Genomic DNA, 16,738 nt, shown 5'->3' with positions numbered 1-16,738 from the left:
TGAGACAAAAATCTACCGAGTGACACACGAATGCACGCACACTCACGTAAAGTGAGTTTGGCAACTTGAAGCAACCCTGCGAGCACGGCGTCGATATTTGTGACGTTTGACATTTGAGCCACGGTGCGCCAGTCTTCTACTGAAATAGTCTTTGCTTTCAAAAACGTAAATACTCCCCAACAACAACAGTCACTACTAGCACTACCGCTATTCTGACCAACCATTTTAAATGCGGGGATTTTCTTTTAACTCGCTGACGCAACAAGAAAATTGCGAAAATCTTTTTGAAAAACAATTTATTCGAGTACTAGTTTAGTGATTTTGAAGCACTTTAAAATAAGTAAATCGTCCAAACTCGGTAAGTACATGAATAGTTAAAATAAACAAGACAAAAGTTTAGTATGGTTCTGGATCTGTCGTTTCGGTTGTTTCGCACTCATCAATAAATTATGTGAATCGACATTTACGTCATGAAATCAATAGAAAAGTTTTGTTTGATTAGTGCAAATTTATTGGATAAACATAACCACCAGGAATGTATAAGCAAAGTAAAGATTTTAAATATCAATAATTTTCCTGATGCTTGCTTTATGGTAACATAAAACAGTGGGTCTGAATTAAAGTTTGCCAAAATTAAATTTAATTAGATTTTGTGTTTACGTGGAACTGAACTCCCATAACATAATCTCAAGGCTATTCTGATAAGACTCATGGTCATTTTGCATACCATCTATAATGTATTTATGCTTTCTCTTGTACTAAATACACAAAAAGTTTTCTTTTTATTGCCGACATTCCAGTGGGAATAAAGCCGGACTCTCAGCTTAGTCTCGTTCAGAGTGTTATCGAAGGTCTGCGATTTTCTTTATAGTTCCCTCTTTCCATTGACTCATTTTCGATTGGCGTTCTCGTGATTCATTGAAATTTAATGGGAAGTCGCTTATCAAAATTAAGTCTGTCGCTATAATTCGCATGTGGTACACTCTTCGATAGTTATTAAGAGGATAGCCTTTTTCCCGTCTGTAACTAAACATAAATGTTTGGGACTAATCTTTGACTCTTCGACGCAATCCTCCAACAAACGACTGAGGCAGAAAGTGCTGACTAAGTTGGACATCTAAGAATATAGTAAGCTCGGCAACCCCTCATGTCTTGGTGCCTAGGGAACATTGGTGTTGTTAGATAAAGTCCAAATGATACGCTTGGTCATCGTTAAGGCACACAATACATCATTAGCTGCTGCTGCTGCTGCGAATCAACTGTCTGCTTAATTTGTTGCTTTTTTATCTTGTAATTAGTAATTTTAATGTTAACTTAACGTGAATCGGTTAGCATTGCCATTTTTAGGGTGAAGGAGATAATCTCGATCGCAGTTGGATTGTTCTATTGAAAATCTAAAACATAAAATGGTATTAATTACTGGGGCCCGCGACGTAATTGATCACACGTAGAGACGAACCAGCCAAGGGCTGAAAGTCTCTCTAATAAAGACAAATCAATCAATCAATTGATCACACGTTCGCTGCATAAGCGGTTGGTCAGGGGTTTGATTCCAAGCTTAGGCACTTGAAATTTTTTGTCAGTTGCTCTTCCCCACAACATAGCATAGCGCTACTGGAAGTAATGCATAAATTCTTTCGAGGCGTTTCAACACTGCAAAATATTTTTGCTGGTAATCAGCAAACTTTGCTGATTTTTGGCGTGCTGATTGCATTCAGCAATACAAATTACTGAGTATCAGCAATTATTTTTCAACTTGCTGAACCATCCAGCAATTTTGACAGTTGATCAGCAAAGTTGTGCTGAAATTCAGCAAAAATGTTGCTGAAATTCAGCAATTTCTTTTGCTGATTTTTGGCGTGCTGGGAGCATTTCAAAAATTTTGGTGTGAAATGACTTCAGGGAGATATCAGAGATTTTTAAGGGGGTTCTGGGGCGTTTAAGCACAGCCAAACAGATGTAACACTTAAAAAATCCTAAAATTCCACCGCCCAGATTACGCTTATATGGTATATACTGCCGTGAATCGCATATCAGTCCCATCTTTGCTGGATTTCCTATGCAAATGGGACAGATATGCGATTCACGGCAGTATACACCGTATACACCACCTGGTGAACATGTTTCACGAAACACTCACAGCAAAATTTTTGAAACGCTTCCAGCACGCCAAAAATCAGCAAAAGAAATTGCTGAATTTCAGCAACATTTTTGCTGAATTTCAGCATAACTTTGCTGATCAACTGTCAAAATTGCTGGATGGTTCAGCAAGTTGAAAAATAATTGCTGATACTCAGTAATTTGTATTGCTGAATGCATTCAGCACGCCAAAAGTCAGCAAAGTTTGCTGATTACCAGCAAAAATATTTTGCAGTGCTGCATTGTACAACATCCCTAACAGAAGGCGCTAGTGTGAAACGTCAATCGCGAAGAGAAACGATGCGCGCACCGCACGAAGATACCAACCAAGGTTAGCAGATTTAAAATGATCGTTAACAGCGTTGACGATGGAAATGTTGCCAGTGTGGTTTAAGTGACGTTTTAGGGGACTTTGCGACCGATTCGGGGGTTTTCAGAAAAGCTTTAATAGCGTTTTAGGGGGTTGAGGAGGTTTCGAGAGCTTTTCAAAGGGTTTCAAAATTTATAGAGTTACATCAGTGCCAGATTTAGGGCTTTAGAAAATTCTAACATAGTTGTTCCATTAAATATGATAGAAATTTAAAAAAATATAACAAATTGTAAATTATCCTCACACATCCTGCGAAACCTAGTGACTTGCAATTCCGTGTTCCATGTTTCCAATCGTAGTCCTTATTTCGTCGCGTGGGTCTTTGCGCCGTTTGTATCGAGTCGTATTTTCTCCTATGTAATTCGCAATGGGATTTTTACGGGTGGCTTATAGGGCCTAGGCCAACACTCCTGTCTCGGCGGAGGGCCATCGTGTCAGTTCTGTTTAACTTCCCAACTAACACTGGGACGACCACGCTGATGGGGCTACCATCTTGGATCTAGTTGAGTTGACTGCCAATTCTCGCGTACGTCGGTCGTGTTTTCTTGTTTCGCTTTGCTCTCGATCACAGCCATGTGTAGTGTACGAAAAAACACACTTGTGATTGATTTCACTGTTCTGCCGATTCGTCCGGATATAAAAACAGTGCAGCAGTTTTTGGAGAAGGAGATTAATCTCCAATATTCGCATGTGGAGAGCATACAGTTGCATCACGCCCGCAACTGTGTGCTTATCGAAATGAAGAACTTCGATATTGCATCGCGTTATCAATTGGGTTTTTAAATTTAGAAAAATGTATTGTTTTTTCGATTTCATACGAAAGAGCATCTTTTTCTGTGCCACTATGATTTTTTTCAGATTTTTAGAACTTTATTTTGGTGCCTAAAAACAAGTTCAAAAAGATTTTTTGAAATCACCTTTTGACAGCTGAGCAACTGCTTGACAGCTCCGCCCAGTACAAAATGCGACGAGGGGTGATCCGAGAAATCGCTCCCATACAAACTTCAAATTGATTTTTAAATAGGTTCCCGGGCACCAAAATTCATGAAAATTTGGATTTCGGCTCAGTTTTTCATGCAGATTCCGAATATGGCATTATCTCAACACCGCTAAAGAAGCCAATTGGACAACAATTGTAAACGAACAATGCTTTGCGCGGGTAAAATGTTTCGTATCCCCGTTTACGCGGACAACGACGCCGTCACCGTGCGAATACACGATCTTCCACTATCAATGGACAATTCCACTATCAGCGACCATATGCTGAAGTATGGAGAGGTGATTTCCATACGGAACGATACGTGGAAGCACTATTTCGCCGGACTTCCGAATGGCGTGCGCGTTTTGAGGATGCGATTACTTCGCGATATTCCATCATATATCACCATCGAAAATGAGAGAACAATGGTCTCTTATCTTTCTCAGCCTAAATTATGCTATCAATGCGGCCAACCGGCCCACCCGAAGGAGAAGTGTCCGAACTATAGTTCTTCCACAAGCAATAAAACAACTTCACCGCACTCCGATGAGTTGTTTAATCACATCGATTTCCCCCCAATCAACAACACCAACGAAGAGCCATCACCCGCTGTAAATGAACCTACGTCTGAAGAACCAAAAACGCAGAACAATGAGGACTGGACTGATGTCGAAGACAATGCAAGCACATCATCTGGTGATTTCAACGTTGTAACTCACAAGCGCCGGCGATCAAACAAACAAAAAGACAACGCAACCAAAAAAGTTTGTGCGGAACAGGGGTCCTCCAACACGGGCCACAATGCTGCTGTAATCGACACTCCGTCGGAGGAAAAGAATATTGTGCCGAAAAATAAAAATCGGAAAGGAGTAACTTTACCTATTTATAATACAAAATAAATGTAACGAATATTGGCTCTGCAAAGCTGAAATCGGCGAGTGAGCCTTGAAATAAACGAAATAGATAAAAAAAAAACACTGGGACGACCACGCTGATGGGGCTACCACCTTGGATCTACATAGGCGTGGTAAAGCGTTTCCTACTCAGCCGCTGGATGCCAGAGCAGACGCTGTTTGAGCCTCCTCCTTGATGAACAGACGCTCGGGTCGTACGTCCTCAATCTAGCTGAAGTCAGAAGGGCACCAGTGCCCAGGCTGCACCACCAGCTAAGCACACAACTCCTAGCTGGCGGTCTTTGTCATCTCTTGACCCGTGGAAGCATGAGGTAGGAACTTGTGAGGACCATAGCTATGTTGGACGTTATCCTTATCGACTCACCGTTTTGAAGCCCACATTCATTACTTGAAATAGGTACTATTTTGATGAAATAAGAACATGCAACACCCGTAGATTTAGAAAGGTGACTTTGGGTATTATCGGCAGGCTTGACAGAAACTCCCTCGCGAGAAAATGAGGAAGCGATTTTGGCGATTTTCTGAGGAGTAAGAATAAAACTCAGAAATCACAACGCAAATCCTCAACAGCAACGAGCGCGAGCTTGCCGCGCAGCGAGGAGTTCGTCCAACACTCATAATTGCTTGTTGTGTTTCTCACGTCCACTCACACTCAAAAAGCTCTCGCGAGTTCCACTCCCATACAAAGAAAGACTCTCGAGGCGAAAATCGCACTCAAAAACTCGAAATAATCATCGGCTCTTTTTTCGTTCCCCTCTTCCTCGCTCAGTTTTTATTGCCTCTCTGTTTGGGGTTCGTTCGCTCCCTCGCGACGAGGCAAAAGTAAAACACCGCTCAGGAGCATGTTGCAAAACTCTTTTGATTTCGAGGAGGATTATCAAGCCTGATTATCGGCAGCTTTGTTGTCTTCGTTATGCCTGAAACTTCCTCACGCAGAAATATAACTTGACTTTGAAACAGTAAAATGCATGGTCGATTTTCGAACTGAGAATTTACTTATTTCAAAGTTGTATTTCTTCGTTCCTACTTTTAATTTATCGATAAGAACAACCTATTACTATCATTCCATGAAATGTTAGAAACTTCATTTGTTTCTACAAAATAAAGTTCACAATCTTCCTATAACTTTCAAACTGTTCATCCAATCAAGTGAGTGTCAAAGAGAAAATTGTTGGGATAGACAAATGTTCCAAGTTTTGTTATAGTTTTGCTTTAATAATAATAACAAATTTTGTTACAATTCTGTTACGGTTATTCATCTATAAGAATCCTTACAACAAAATTATATCAAATTCTGTTATTTCCAATAATAATTGTTATAATTTTGTTATTATCTTATTATGAGCTTCTGGTCGGGTAGACGGACAAATATATTTGTGATTGTAGTCCGACATTTATCCAAGGTTGCCATGATTCACGTTGTGTTGGTCATTTGTTGGGCTTGTTTAGCAAAATATTTGTCATCATAGCACACAGTCTAACGGCTCCTTAAGTGATCGATGCGATACACCAGCCTTGAAAGTGTTTTGAATTATTGAAGAATCTTTAATAATAATTGAAACACATGAATATCATTTATTTTTTTGACAAAATTCCATTAACAATGGGGCACGTTCGGTGTAGTACTAGATTTGGAGTAATGAGCTGAATTTTAGTATGGTGAGAAGGTCAATTCTCCGTTTGGGAAGATTCAAAAATTACGTCCATCGTTTTTCGGGATTTCTAGACCCCCCCCTCCCCCCTCTGTCACGCAATTTCCCTATACCCAATACACGTACTGTCACACTTTTCTAGACCCCCCCCCCTCCCCCAAATGTTGGACGTAATTTTTGAACGTTCCCTTTCTGCAATAAAATGGTGAAAAAAGCGTGGGTATTATGATTCCTTGCCTAATTTGATGCTGTTTGAGAAAAACTTTGGATAACTATGTTGTTTATGTTGCAAGAAATGGAGAAAACAACAACACTGTTGCCCAAAGTTTTGCTCAAACAGCATCAAATTAGGCAAGGAATCATAATACCCACGCTTTTTGCACCATTTTATTGTAGATACGGAGAATTGACCTTCTCACCATACCAAAATTCAGCTCATTACTACAAATCTAGTACTTCACCGATCTGTCCTATTGCCCAAAAATACAGCCAAGAGTACAGCCATGTGTGCATGCTGGCTTTATTATTTATTGTATGACATTAATCTTGGCATTCATTCATGCTTACAGAAAGTTTTGGTTGTTGAGGAAAGATTCGACTCATTCATGATACGCCACATGTATCCCAAATGTACAGGAATCCTAAAAACATTGCAGTTTCTTTAAATGCAAACTTTGATTCAAGTAACAGAAAAAGCTAATCCAGAAAGACAGTCGAGATTTGTATAGTAAATATCTTATACCGTATATCTTTCAAAAACGTCAATTATGTGTTAGACTGCTGTGGTTAAGCCTGGAACACATAGCGTCCGTTCCGTCGAGGTTTGCGTTTTTTTTTTTTTTGACAGTTTTTCCATGGGAAATCAGGCCAAACATTTCAATAGGTCCTATCTGCATTTGAGAGGCTCTCTTTGTTCATTTTCTCTCAATTATTGCAATGTAATGGTACACTTTTCAACTATTTTTGCAGTACAAATCAAAAGACGATTGTTTTGACCATCGTTCAATGCATCATAATACAAATAAACAGCTGAGATATTAACGAAAGAGGGGGAAACCAAAGAGAGCCTCTCTTCTGCAGATTGGACCTTTAGACATGTTTGGCCTGAAATGTGTTAAACTACTGTCACGCACACGCAAACGTATGCATTGTGTGGGGCATTTTAATCTCATTACAACAACTCCGTGCAGTAAATCATAGATATAGATTCATAGGGTATTGGTTCCCTTATATTAAGCATGTGGCTCCCATTTTCATCCTACGAAAAACAAAGGATTGAAGCGGTGTTTGTTTTGTTTCCTATTTTTGTATTTTTGTTAGGAGTGAGCACCCATGAAAACAAAAACAACGGAATCAATCGGTGCCGCATTCGCTTGTTTTCGAATAGGACGAATATGGGAGCATGAGATTTTGAACCAATTCGCATGAACATATTTGTACACAAGGAGACATGGTTAGTACTATCTGTGTAAAAAAATCAAGTCAATAGGTTCAAAATTGGCTGAGTTATGGCAAACAGACAACCCGTGCAAAAAAAGAATCGGGTGTACGTACTTAATTTGAAAATCCATTTTATTTTTTGGCATTTCTCATCCATTTTATTTTTTGGCAATTTCTCAGAAATTTGATATTAATTCCTCCAAGATTTCAGTGTCAAATGAAACCTATATATTAGGAGTAGGCGGGGCATTATGGACACCCGGGGCAGAATGGACACCCTCAGTATTTTGAAATATGCGAACTTTTTTGAACTTTTAATGAATGGAGAATATAGTCCATTTGTCTAAAACGTAGCTCCAGGAAATAAACATTCGAAATTAAAATTATACTTGATTTTACACGAAAAAGTTGCGTCCTCCGTTTTTTGTGCATGGAAATTATAATTTTCACACCATCTAAAATAAGATTTAGTGATTAATTAATTGCAGGTCGATTAAAACCTGATATTTCTAGAACACATGCAAGTAGTTTTGCTGTATCTACATGCTTAACATGTTTATATTTCCTTCTTTATTATATCAAAAATCAAGTTTGGAAATATCTTCTGCTGCCGGGGCAAAATGGACACTCACCTTTTTGAAAGAAGCGACAAGGGAAAAATATAACCTAAATCACAAACCAACCAAATTCTTCGATTTCAGTATATTTTCGGTTAAATGTTCACTATAATAGACATGGGGTGAAACAAATTGGTCAAAAAACGACAGAAGTGGAAAATAGTTGTTCTAGGCACAGCTGTACATGCCGACAAAAACGAAGCTTTATCCAAAACAGCCTGAATTTAACACTCTAAAGAATTTTCACGTCCGATTTACGTGAAATATCACGTAGCTCATCCTTATTCTCAAAATCTTAAAAGTTACGTGATGTCAGTAACTGTCACTCGAAAACCACGTCGTGTGCACCGCCCTGTTTGGTTAAATCCACGTTATTTTCACGTAACTCGTTTCAATGCGTTTGTGTTGGTGTATTGCGCGCAAACCCCAAAATTTTGTTCCCACCTTTGGGTTTCCGCGCCGAAGACCCAGCGCCAGATTCGGCGACACAGAGACATGACAGCAGTCGCCGGACAGTTGGCAATCCTGATATTTGACGGCGGTCATCCGTTAGTTGCGAGAGTGGATTGTTTTCATTCAAATAGAGCATTTCGCTGAAAATGCACGTGTATTAAGTGAATGTTGACAGATTTCTTGCTGTGTTAGTGTGGAACATAGCGGTTTGCTGCATCGCGGAAGCCGTCGCTGGAAGAAAACGTCATGAAATTCAACGAAGCATCGAAAATTTTCAATGAAAAAAGCAATACTTCCGACTTGAAAGTTTCCGCGAAACGAAAGTTACGTGAATTTTCAGGTGTGAAAAAACAGTTCAATATGGCGTCGAGAACTAGGTTGGCAAAAGAACTGCATGCTGAGTATCTGTGCAAGTTGCTGCAAGTATTAAGGTAATTTAATAGTTATTTATTATAAGCAGTTGTGTATTTTTCTATTTTCAATCATTTCAGGAGCTGGAATAGGTGACTGATGGTATCGGAGGTCCACTTCAACGGTGTTTGAAACGGCTGGACCTTGGGCTTGGGAAAATTCTGCGTTAGAACCCCGAGATTTGGTTTGTGTTATCTAATCACAGACGATTAGAAACTGATGTAGATGTATTACTTTGTATGTAGCTGTACATCTATTAATTACTCCAAAATAAAAAAAAAACTAATTAAGATTTTTCTTCGTTACATATTTTTACCAGCTTGTAGCGTATTTGAGGAGGCAAGAGTTTTTAAATCCCTACAAAACGAAACGACATATTTATGAACCGGGAGGCTTTTGCTTTTAATGCTTTTTCCTCGGCTTTTTAATTGCATTTTGGAAGGATTTAGAATCTCTTGCCTCTTCAAATATGTTGCAGGTTGGTGCAGCTGCTTTATTTTCATTCAAAAACATGAATAAATTACGTGAAGTTCGTGTAGAACTAATCATGATTTCACGTGAAATTTACCTAAGATTCCAGTAGCTCTCACCCACATTTCACGTAAACGATGCATAACATTCATGTCAAATTTACCTGAATCATCACGTCGATTACCTAATCTCAAATGAGTCCAGCTACCTGAAATTCCGGCGCAGGCTACGTGAAAAATATGGTGGACGAAAACTACCTATCTTTTCACGTAAATCGGACGTGAAAATTTTTCAGAGTGAAATTAACTGAACAAAAATTAACTACTTCGGCGTATTATTCATCCATAATAGTTGTTTTGTAATGAAATGACTTTTTAGGTGTAAATAACCCGCATAGGAAAATACATCTTGTCAAACATTCCATATAGTAAGAATCTTCTTACTGTTAATGTGACATTACCACATACATTTGTTTTCATGTTTAACAATATAAAACCTACCACTCTTCACAATAAAGAACGTTTCAATTCATCCATGCCAATCAGTAACAGTATGTAAAACTATTCACACTTTGTTGAACAATATGGAGACAAAACTCGTGTGAAATGGTTGCAATATGGGATCACCTCATGTCAAATGGTTCATATTTACAGTGGCGCAACACACTAACTCATATGCATTTCACTCTACAAAACCTATACTTGACAGTTTGTCAGATGGTTGCGCGTCGTTGTATTTGGAACTGATATTTTTATGCTTTCGCTCTGCGCTGTCTGTCAAAGATAGAGAAAAAAAAACAAAAAAATCTGTTTTCGCAAAATAAATTGTGCTGCTTTTGTTCCGATTTGTCTGCCGTTTGACCAGTTTAATAATTCGAGATTTTAAAAATATGATCCAAAGTGGACGGAGATTAACGCAAGCAACCGGGGAGAATGCAGTCAATATGCCGCTGTGACTGGCTGCCTCTACCAAAAACAAATAATACGTAAGTTGTGGTGTGATTTAAAAATTAGGGAAGAATGTTTAAGTCTCTATATTTATTTCAGTTTTCATGTTGTTCGATACTTTCCAATGGCCCATCCGAATAACTCGGAGTTGCAGTCAATTTGGCTGGAACCGAACTGGAACTGAGGTCTCGAAGCTGCCGAATTGGAAGCGGAACAAACCAGCTACCAGTTTGGCGACAGAATAGCTTATTTGGAAGCCACACAGATATAATCGTTAGGTGATAAGGATGGGATTGAAAGCCCTTAGCGAATTTAAATAAGACGATTCAATACAGTGGAAAAATATGAAAAGCAATAGTAAACATAAAAACATATACATATTTCAGTATAAGGACCCATGAAGCAGAAGCGTTAAAAGCGCTAAAGTTACAAGGAAAAATGCTCCTTCCTACGATCGTGCCTACGATGGTACTAAATATTGTAGTTGTTTTCGTAATCTTAATAAACTCACAAAAACGATTCGTTGTTTCTTAAATTTTGGTATATTTATGAAGTAATTTGTTATTTTTGAGTAGCTGCTTTCGAGAGCAAATAATTTTCGTGCCAACTCACTTATAAAACAACAACCTCGGTCAGAAAGTTTCAACTGTGACGATTTTTTTGCGAATTTTATTGTTCCCTTTGCAAATTGGCTGAAAATTTTTGTTAACGAAAGTAGATATTTGAAAATAACAAATTGCTTGATATTTTCATTTCAAAAGTAAAAATAGGATTTAACAGTACAGCATATTGTTCGATGAACCATACATCACAATAAATGAACAATTTCATTTAGGGTTATCTTTTTCAGTCAAATTTATTGTTCGACTGTTCTGCAACAATTTAATGTACTGTAATCGATGCGAAAAATGGATAGTATACCCACAGTTTGACTTACTGTTTCATGAAAATTTTGTTCGAGAAAAATGCCGATTTCTTATTGTAACATAACTTAACCGCCTATTAACCATATTGTAAATTGCCCGAGAACCGTCTATCAAACTGTCAAAATTGTTCATGGTACTGTTGGTTTATTGTTCCTCTGGATGTTATACCATACTATTATGATACTGTTGTAAATGTTTGCGAACAGTATGGTTAACAGTACTAGTATAGTTCATGATTATGCGGGAATGTACGAAATTCGTAAAAGTTTCATGGTGTCCATATTGCCCCATGGGGGTGTCCATTCTGCCCCGTATGCTTGAAGACGGTCATGAAAAACTAACATTTTTCAAAACATTTTTTGAAGTGGATAAATCATTTTTCTTCGTGAGCATTCTTATGCAATAGATGCTAAATAGACTTTAAAAGGAAACATGTATTAAAAAACTAAACTTTTTTGACATCTTGCCAGGTAAAGTTGGCAAAAACCTTAGGGTGTCCATATTGCCCCGCCTACCCCTACTTCGGAAAAATCGTTAAATTTGTCTTTCTACAGATTTTCTCCTCAAGCTGCGCGATCAATACTTTCCTTAACATTCTGTTAGGAATGCTGTCACACATTCTTCCAGGACCTCAGTTAAAATTCTTTGCAAAATTTCTTTTTCACGAAATTCAAAAATTCCACCTACAAATATTTTGGATATTCCTTCAGAAAAGTCCTCAAGATCCATCGGAAATTGAAGTCATAACAAAAGCTTTTTCAATACTAAAATTTCGATGAACTGCAACAGGTTCCAGAACCGAAACGAATCATATAAATTTAAAATTATGATAAAAATATTAGAATCAACTGTTTCCTTTCAGATTCACACAATATGGCAGAAGTACCGTATCAAACAATGCACAACCCAGACCAAGCACCGAAAACGGTTCCCCTGGATCCGGAGAGCCAGGTGGAAATCCGTGGCATGTCATTTTCCGAGGAATCCATCCGAAAGGCCTTCATCCGAAAAGTGTACCTCATTCTAACGGTTAGTACACAACTGGAGAATGAGAGTCGAAATAACGGGGAATTTGTATTCGTCTTAGGTTCAATTGGCCATCACCATGGCGTTCATTTCGCTGTTCATGTACCATAAACCGGCCAGGATCTGGACCATGGAAAATCCATGGGTCGGTACTATCGCTTTCGTGACCATGTTTGTGGTGCTCATCATTATGGCCTGTTGCGGAGAGATGCGACGGAAAACTCCTCACAATTTCATATTTCTGGCCATGTTCACTGCGGCTCAAGGGCTGATGTTGGGAATCGTGGCCACCGCGTACGATTCCAATGAGGTAAGATGGGATATTGAACTGGAAGCCTGAGTGGTGACTAACAAATTGATAATCATGTCCACAGGTTCTCAAGGCGGTTGGTATCACATGTGCCATTTGTGTCGGCCTGACCCTGTTCTCGTTCCAGACCAAGTGGGATTTCACTGTCATGGGAGGTTTCTTGTTTGTGGGTTTGTTGGTGGTATTCATTTTCGGAATCATAGTAGCGTTCTTCCCGGGAAGTGCGGCAAGCTCGGTTTATTCCGCCTGTGGAGCGCTACTGTTCTCGTTGTATTTGATTTACGATACGCAGCTTATGATTGGAGGAAATCACAAGTATTCAATCAGCCCGGAGGAATACATATTTGCGGCGCTTAATCTATATTTAGATATTATCAATATTTTCTTGTTCATTTTGAGAAGATAAACAGATTAATTTGGCGATAATTATTTGTCACAGTTTTTACTGATGGAATGCTATTCAAATGGTGAACCCTAAAAATTTCAAACAAAGGATTATTTGCATTTGAATTCGGAAACAAATTTATTCCCTTGAATTTAACGGGTGTCCACTAAATAACGAGAATGCTTCCAAAGTGCTCTTAAAAATATATGATCTTCAAAAACGGAAATCTGAATATATCTATCATAAAGGTTTAACACTGTTCTTTCATGGAAAAATATAAAATTTTAGAAAATTGAACGTAGTAACTTGTACAGCATATTTGTGTAGTGATGTTGGAGCAACTGCTTTGTACGACTTTTAAAATTTAACTTTCACGCATTTTCTGCATCTGTGAAATAGTTAGTTGAAATAATTGACTTCCAAGCTACCTTTAGCATCTACACACTCAAACAACAATAGGAAAAAAAAAATTGGGGATACTGACTGGTTTTACTGCTTTGATGGCAGCCTTTTCTCGTAAATGACGTTTATTGAAATTTCCAAAAAATGCCATTTTTCTGTATCATAAAAACGTGTCAATGTAATTTGTTCACTGCGGTTCATTGTTGACATTTTTGTGTGCTATTTTATTTTATAACAAACCATTTAGGGGTAGGCGGGGCATAATGAGCAGGTGGGGCATAATGAGCACCTTGTATTTTCACTGTAAATCTTCAAATTAACAAAACAAATTGCTTGATTGTAGCTTAATTATCTAAAATCCAATGAATTGATGACAAAACATTAGTCAAAAAATCTGTTTACCTTGAAAAATTAATCAAAATGCGTAAAGTGGTCATGTACTGGGAAAATATTATAAGAATCAGGTGACCTAAAATAAGGTTTTGGGAATCGAAATCACAACTTACTGGGCATCTATCGATTTTCTTGATATTTCATACGCCAATGAAATGTATTTGTAACACTTTTCAACTATTTGTATAATTATTTTGTTGAAAAAATATGCTTCAAAGAGTTGGTAGTAGGGTGGGGCAAAATGAGCAACTGGTGAAAAAATAATGAAAATGGTAAACATCTTCAACAAACGAATTTTAATTATGGTTTTCTTTGTTTTGATGCATATAGTAAGGTTTTGTCTGTAACTTTCAAGTTATTAGCTTGAAAATCTCAGTATCTGTATATCATCACCGTTTAAAAATTCCTCAATAGAAGACTCCTTGAAACCTCACAGTTCCCTGCAAATTAAACCCCGTAATCCCTTCAAATTCTCATTGATTGTTGACGGTAAGCTTTATCATTAGCAAGAATAGTCAATTAGCATTTGATTGTGTGCAAAACTGGTATTGATCATCCTGCCCCATCTAGGGTGCTCATTATGCCCCACCCTCAAAACGCAACTCGCGATTTTATACGTTTTTGAAAACATAAAATTTTACAACATTTATAACTTTATTCGGAATTTCAACGATTAGCTTTTGTCAGTTAAGGTTCAAATGAGGATTGAACGTTAAAATTACACATTGGTTGCACTTAATTTACTGGATTTAGTGACAAAATGCTTAAGCTGCTCATTATGCCCCGCCTACCCCTACATGTTGTCCAACGTGTAAATGTGATTTGATGTGAATATTTGATATTTTACACGGCATTCTATTGATTTATCCAGCCCATGACGCAAAAGTACGTTTAATGATGTGAAATGATTTCATGCTTATTGATTTAGCTAGTTTACATCTATTTCCATCAGGATCTGTTTCTAGGGATGCCAGGTTGTAGAGTTCATTCAAAACTGGACAGATTTTAGGTTTTCTTTTAACTTTTTTACGGTTTTTTTTAGCAATCGGTAGAGCCGTCCAAGGCGCTTAACTAGTGCTTCCTGTTTCAATGTCGTTTTCTACAGAACAGAATAAGTTGAAACAAAATAAAAAATACGCTGACTTTGTGGATAGATAGATGATTGTTTTGCATAAAAAAAAAAACTTTTCTCTATGGGCGCTTGTATTTTTTTAATCAGTTGCTATTTAGTGGACACCCGTTATTACTATTTGTGAGTTTTATGTTACGGACCTATTTTATTAAACAATTTCAATAAGTAGGAAATTTCTACTTTCCTACTAAATCTATATATGGAGTTGTAGAATATTTACTTCCTTAAGGTTCCTTGTCCAAAAAAATTCACTAATTTACATAGATTTGGTAAAAAATCCTCTAGACACGCATTCCAGTTTTAAAAAGATGTGTTTAAATCCCCAAATTCCAGAAGACATCCTTTTGTTATACAATCTGTGCGGTTTGCTTTATTAATGGTTTCGGTTCGAAGTTAACATTTCTCGGTTAGCATCGACGTGATTAATCGTGACTTATGTAATGAAGGTGAAATCACAGCAACACTGCGACTTGTATAGGGGTTGTTCATAAACCATGACCAAAGTCTACCCTCCCTACAAATTTCAAATTTTTGTATGAACACAAGTCTACGAGGAGGAGGGAGGTGTCTGAATTTGGTCTACGTGATTTATGAACAATCCCATATGAATGATTTTTGAAAGCTCGCAAATATTTCAATGCTTACTGGTAGAACTTGTACGTAGTAAAGATGAATGTCAATTTTAGACACCATATTCGATTATGTTGTTGAGTTAAAATCATGCGAAACTTTTTTGTCAGTGAACTTAAAAACCTTGGTAAATTTATTAGGCATTGTTTTACTGGTTGCAATGATACCAAGCAAATTACTCCAACCATAAATTGATGCCAAGATTCAACGGAATAGAGTAACTGAGACTCCACTAAACGTGAACCATGTTTTCTATTAACTCAATAATGTTTAAGTGATATTTATAATCGGTAAAATTGTACATTCTCAAGTCTCGTGAATTGGCCTAGACATCATTAAAACCTTTGTAATATGTAATCCCTATTTTATACCTTACCAATAACATTATTATTCAAAACATGGAACTACATTGAACACTCTTTCAACTTATCAGAATCAAGGAATCGTCTTTTTTAATTTTCATATTGATTGTTTCAATATGCAAATTAATAAAGGTTTATCCATCTAATGAGGTTTACTATCCTTACGTCTATTGCGTCTCAAACTACATACACTCTATCTAGACTAATCTCAAATTGAAAGTAAAATAGAGCTAAACCTGAAGATAGACGCGAAGTATACTAACCTCACCCAAGAAATTTGGACAATACAAAAGCATCGATGTCTTTAATGTACCCACGCAATGAAGTCTTGAGAGTAACGGATAAATAGTTCCAGAAAAAAATACAATTTTGTTTCAATTGATGATGACCTGAAATCCCTAAGAAACAGAAGGTGTAATGCAATCCTTCGTTTCCCATTCACTCACACGCACACGTCGCATCTACAGTCTAGGTACGTGTAGATCCAAATCGAGCATGACCCAAGTTCCAGGTCCATAGAGGATCACCACACCGGCAGAGATGGCATGCTCCTCAGTGTGTGTGCAAGTGTGCGCGGTTTTAATATGAAAATGAGCTGCACTGTGCACATTTTCAGTGCGCAATGCCATCCCTGCACACCGGTACGCATCGCACCAGTGCAGGTATCATTATCATCAATTGGATCCACACAGGATATTCTAGTTATCGTAACGTTGCTTCTTAGACGGGCCATTAGTTTTTCTACCTTGCGTTTTAGGCGGAAGCACCATTCCAAATGT

At 37.7% G+C, this 16,738-nt stretch overlaps 1 protein-coding gene across 2 annotated transcripts; it reads left to right on the top strand.

Moving 5' to 3' along the window:
* Positions 1-170: 170 nt before the first annotated feature.
* On the top strand, positions 171-16,326 carry LOC115254261 (protein lifeguard 1). 2 transcript variants are annotated; one of them, XM_029879999.2, is made up of 4 exons: positions 171-358; positions 12,182-12,348; positions 12,407-12,655; positions 12,720-16,326. In XM_029879999.2, the coding sequence occupies exons 2-4, from the start codon at positions 12,193-12,195 to the stop codon at positions 13,059-13,061; spliced, it is 747 nt and encodes a 248-aa protein (XP_029735859.1). In that variant the 5' UTR covers positions 171-358; positions 12,182-12,192; the 3' UTR covers positions 13,062-16,326. The 2 variants fall into 2 exon arrangements, with proteins under 2 accessions (XP_029735859.1, XP_062708329.1); XM_062852345.1 differs by having other exon boundaries at positions 12,162-12,348.
* The last annotated feature ends 412 nt before the right edge of the window (positions 16,327-16,738 follow it).

Source organism: Aedes albopictus, chromosome 2 (genome assembly GCF_035046485.1).
Source record: "Aedes albopictus strain Foshan chromosome 2, AalbF5, whole genome shotgun sequence".
Taxonomy (NCBI): domain Eukaryota; kingdom Metazoa; phylum Arthropoda; class Insecta; order Diptera; family Culicidae; genus Aedes; species Aedes albopictus.
The sequence above is the reverse complement of the archived record's forward strand: the minus strand, read 5'-3'. Positions and strand labels throughout refer to the sequence as shown.

Coding starts and splice junctions, on each gene's coding strand:
- LOC115254261 (XM_029879999.2), top strand. CDS start 12,193: ATGGCAGAAGTACCGTATCAAACAATGCACAACCCAGACCAAGCACCG. Junction 12,349..12,406: donor AAGTGTACCTCATTCTAACG/GTTAGTACACAA, acceptor TATTCGTCTTAG/GTTCAATTGGCCATCACCAT. Junction 12,656..12,719: donor CCGCGTACGATTCCAATGAG/GTAAGATGGGAT, acceptor TCATGTCCACAG/GTTCTCAAGGCGGTTGGTAT.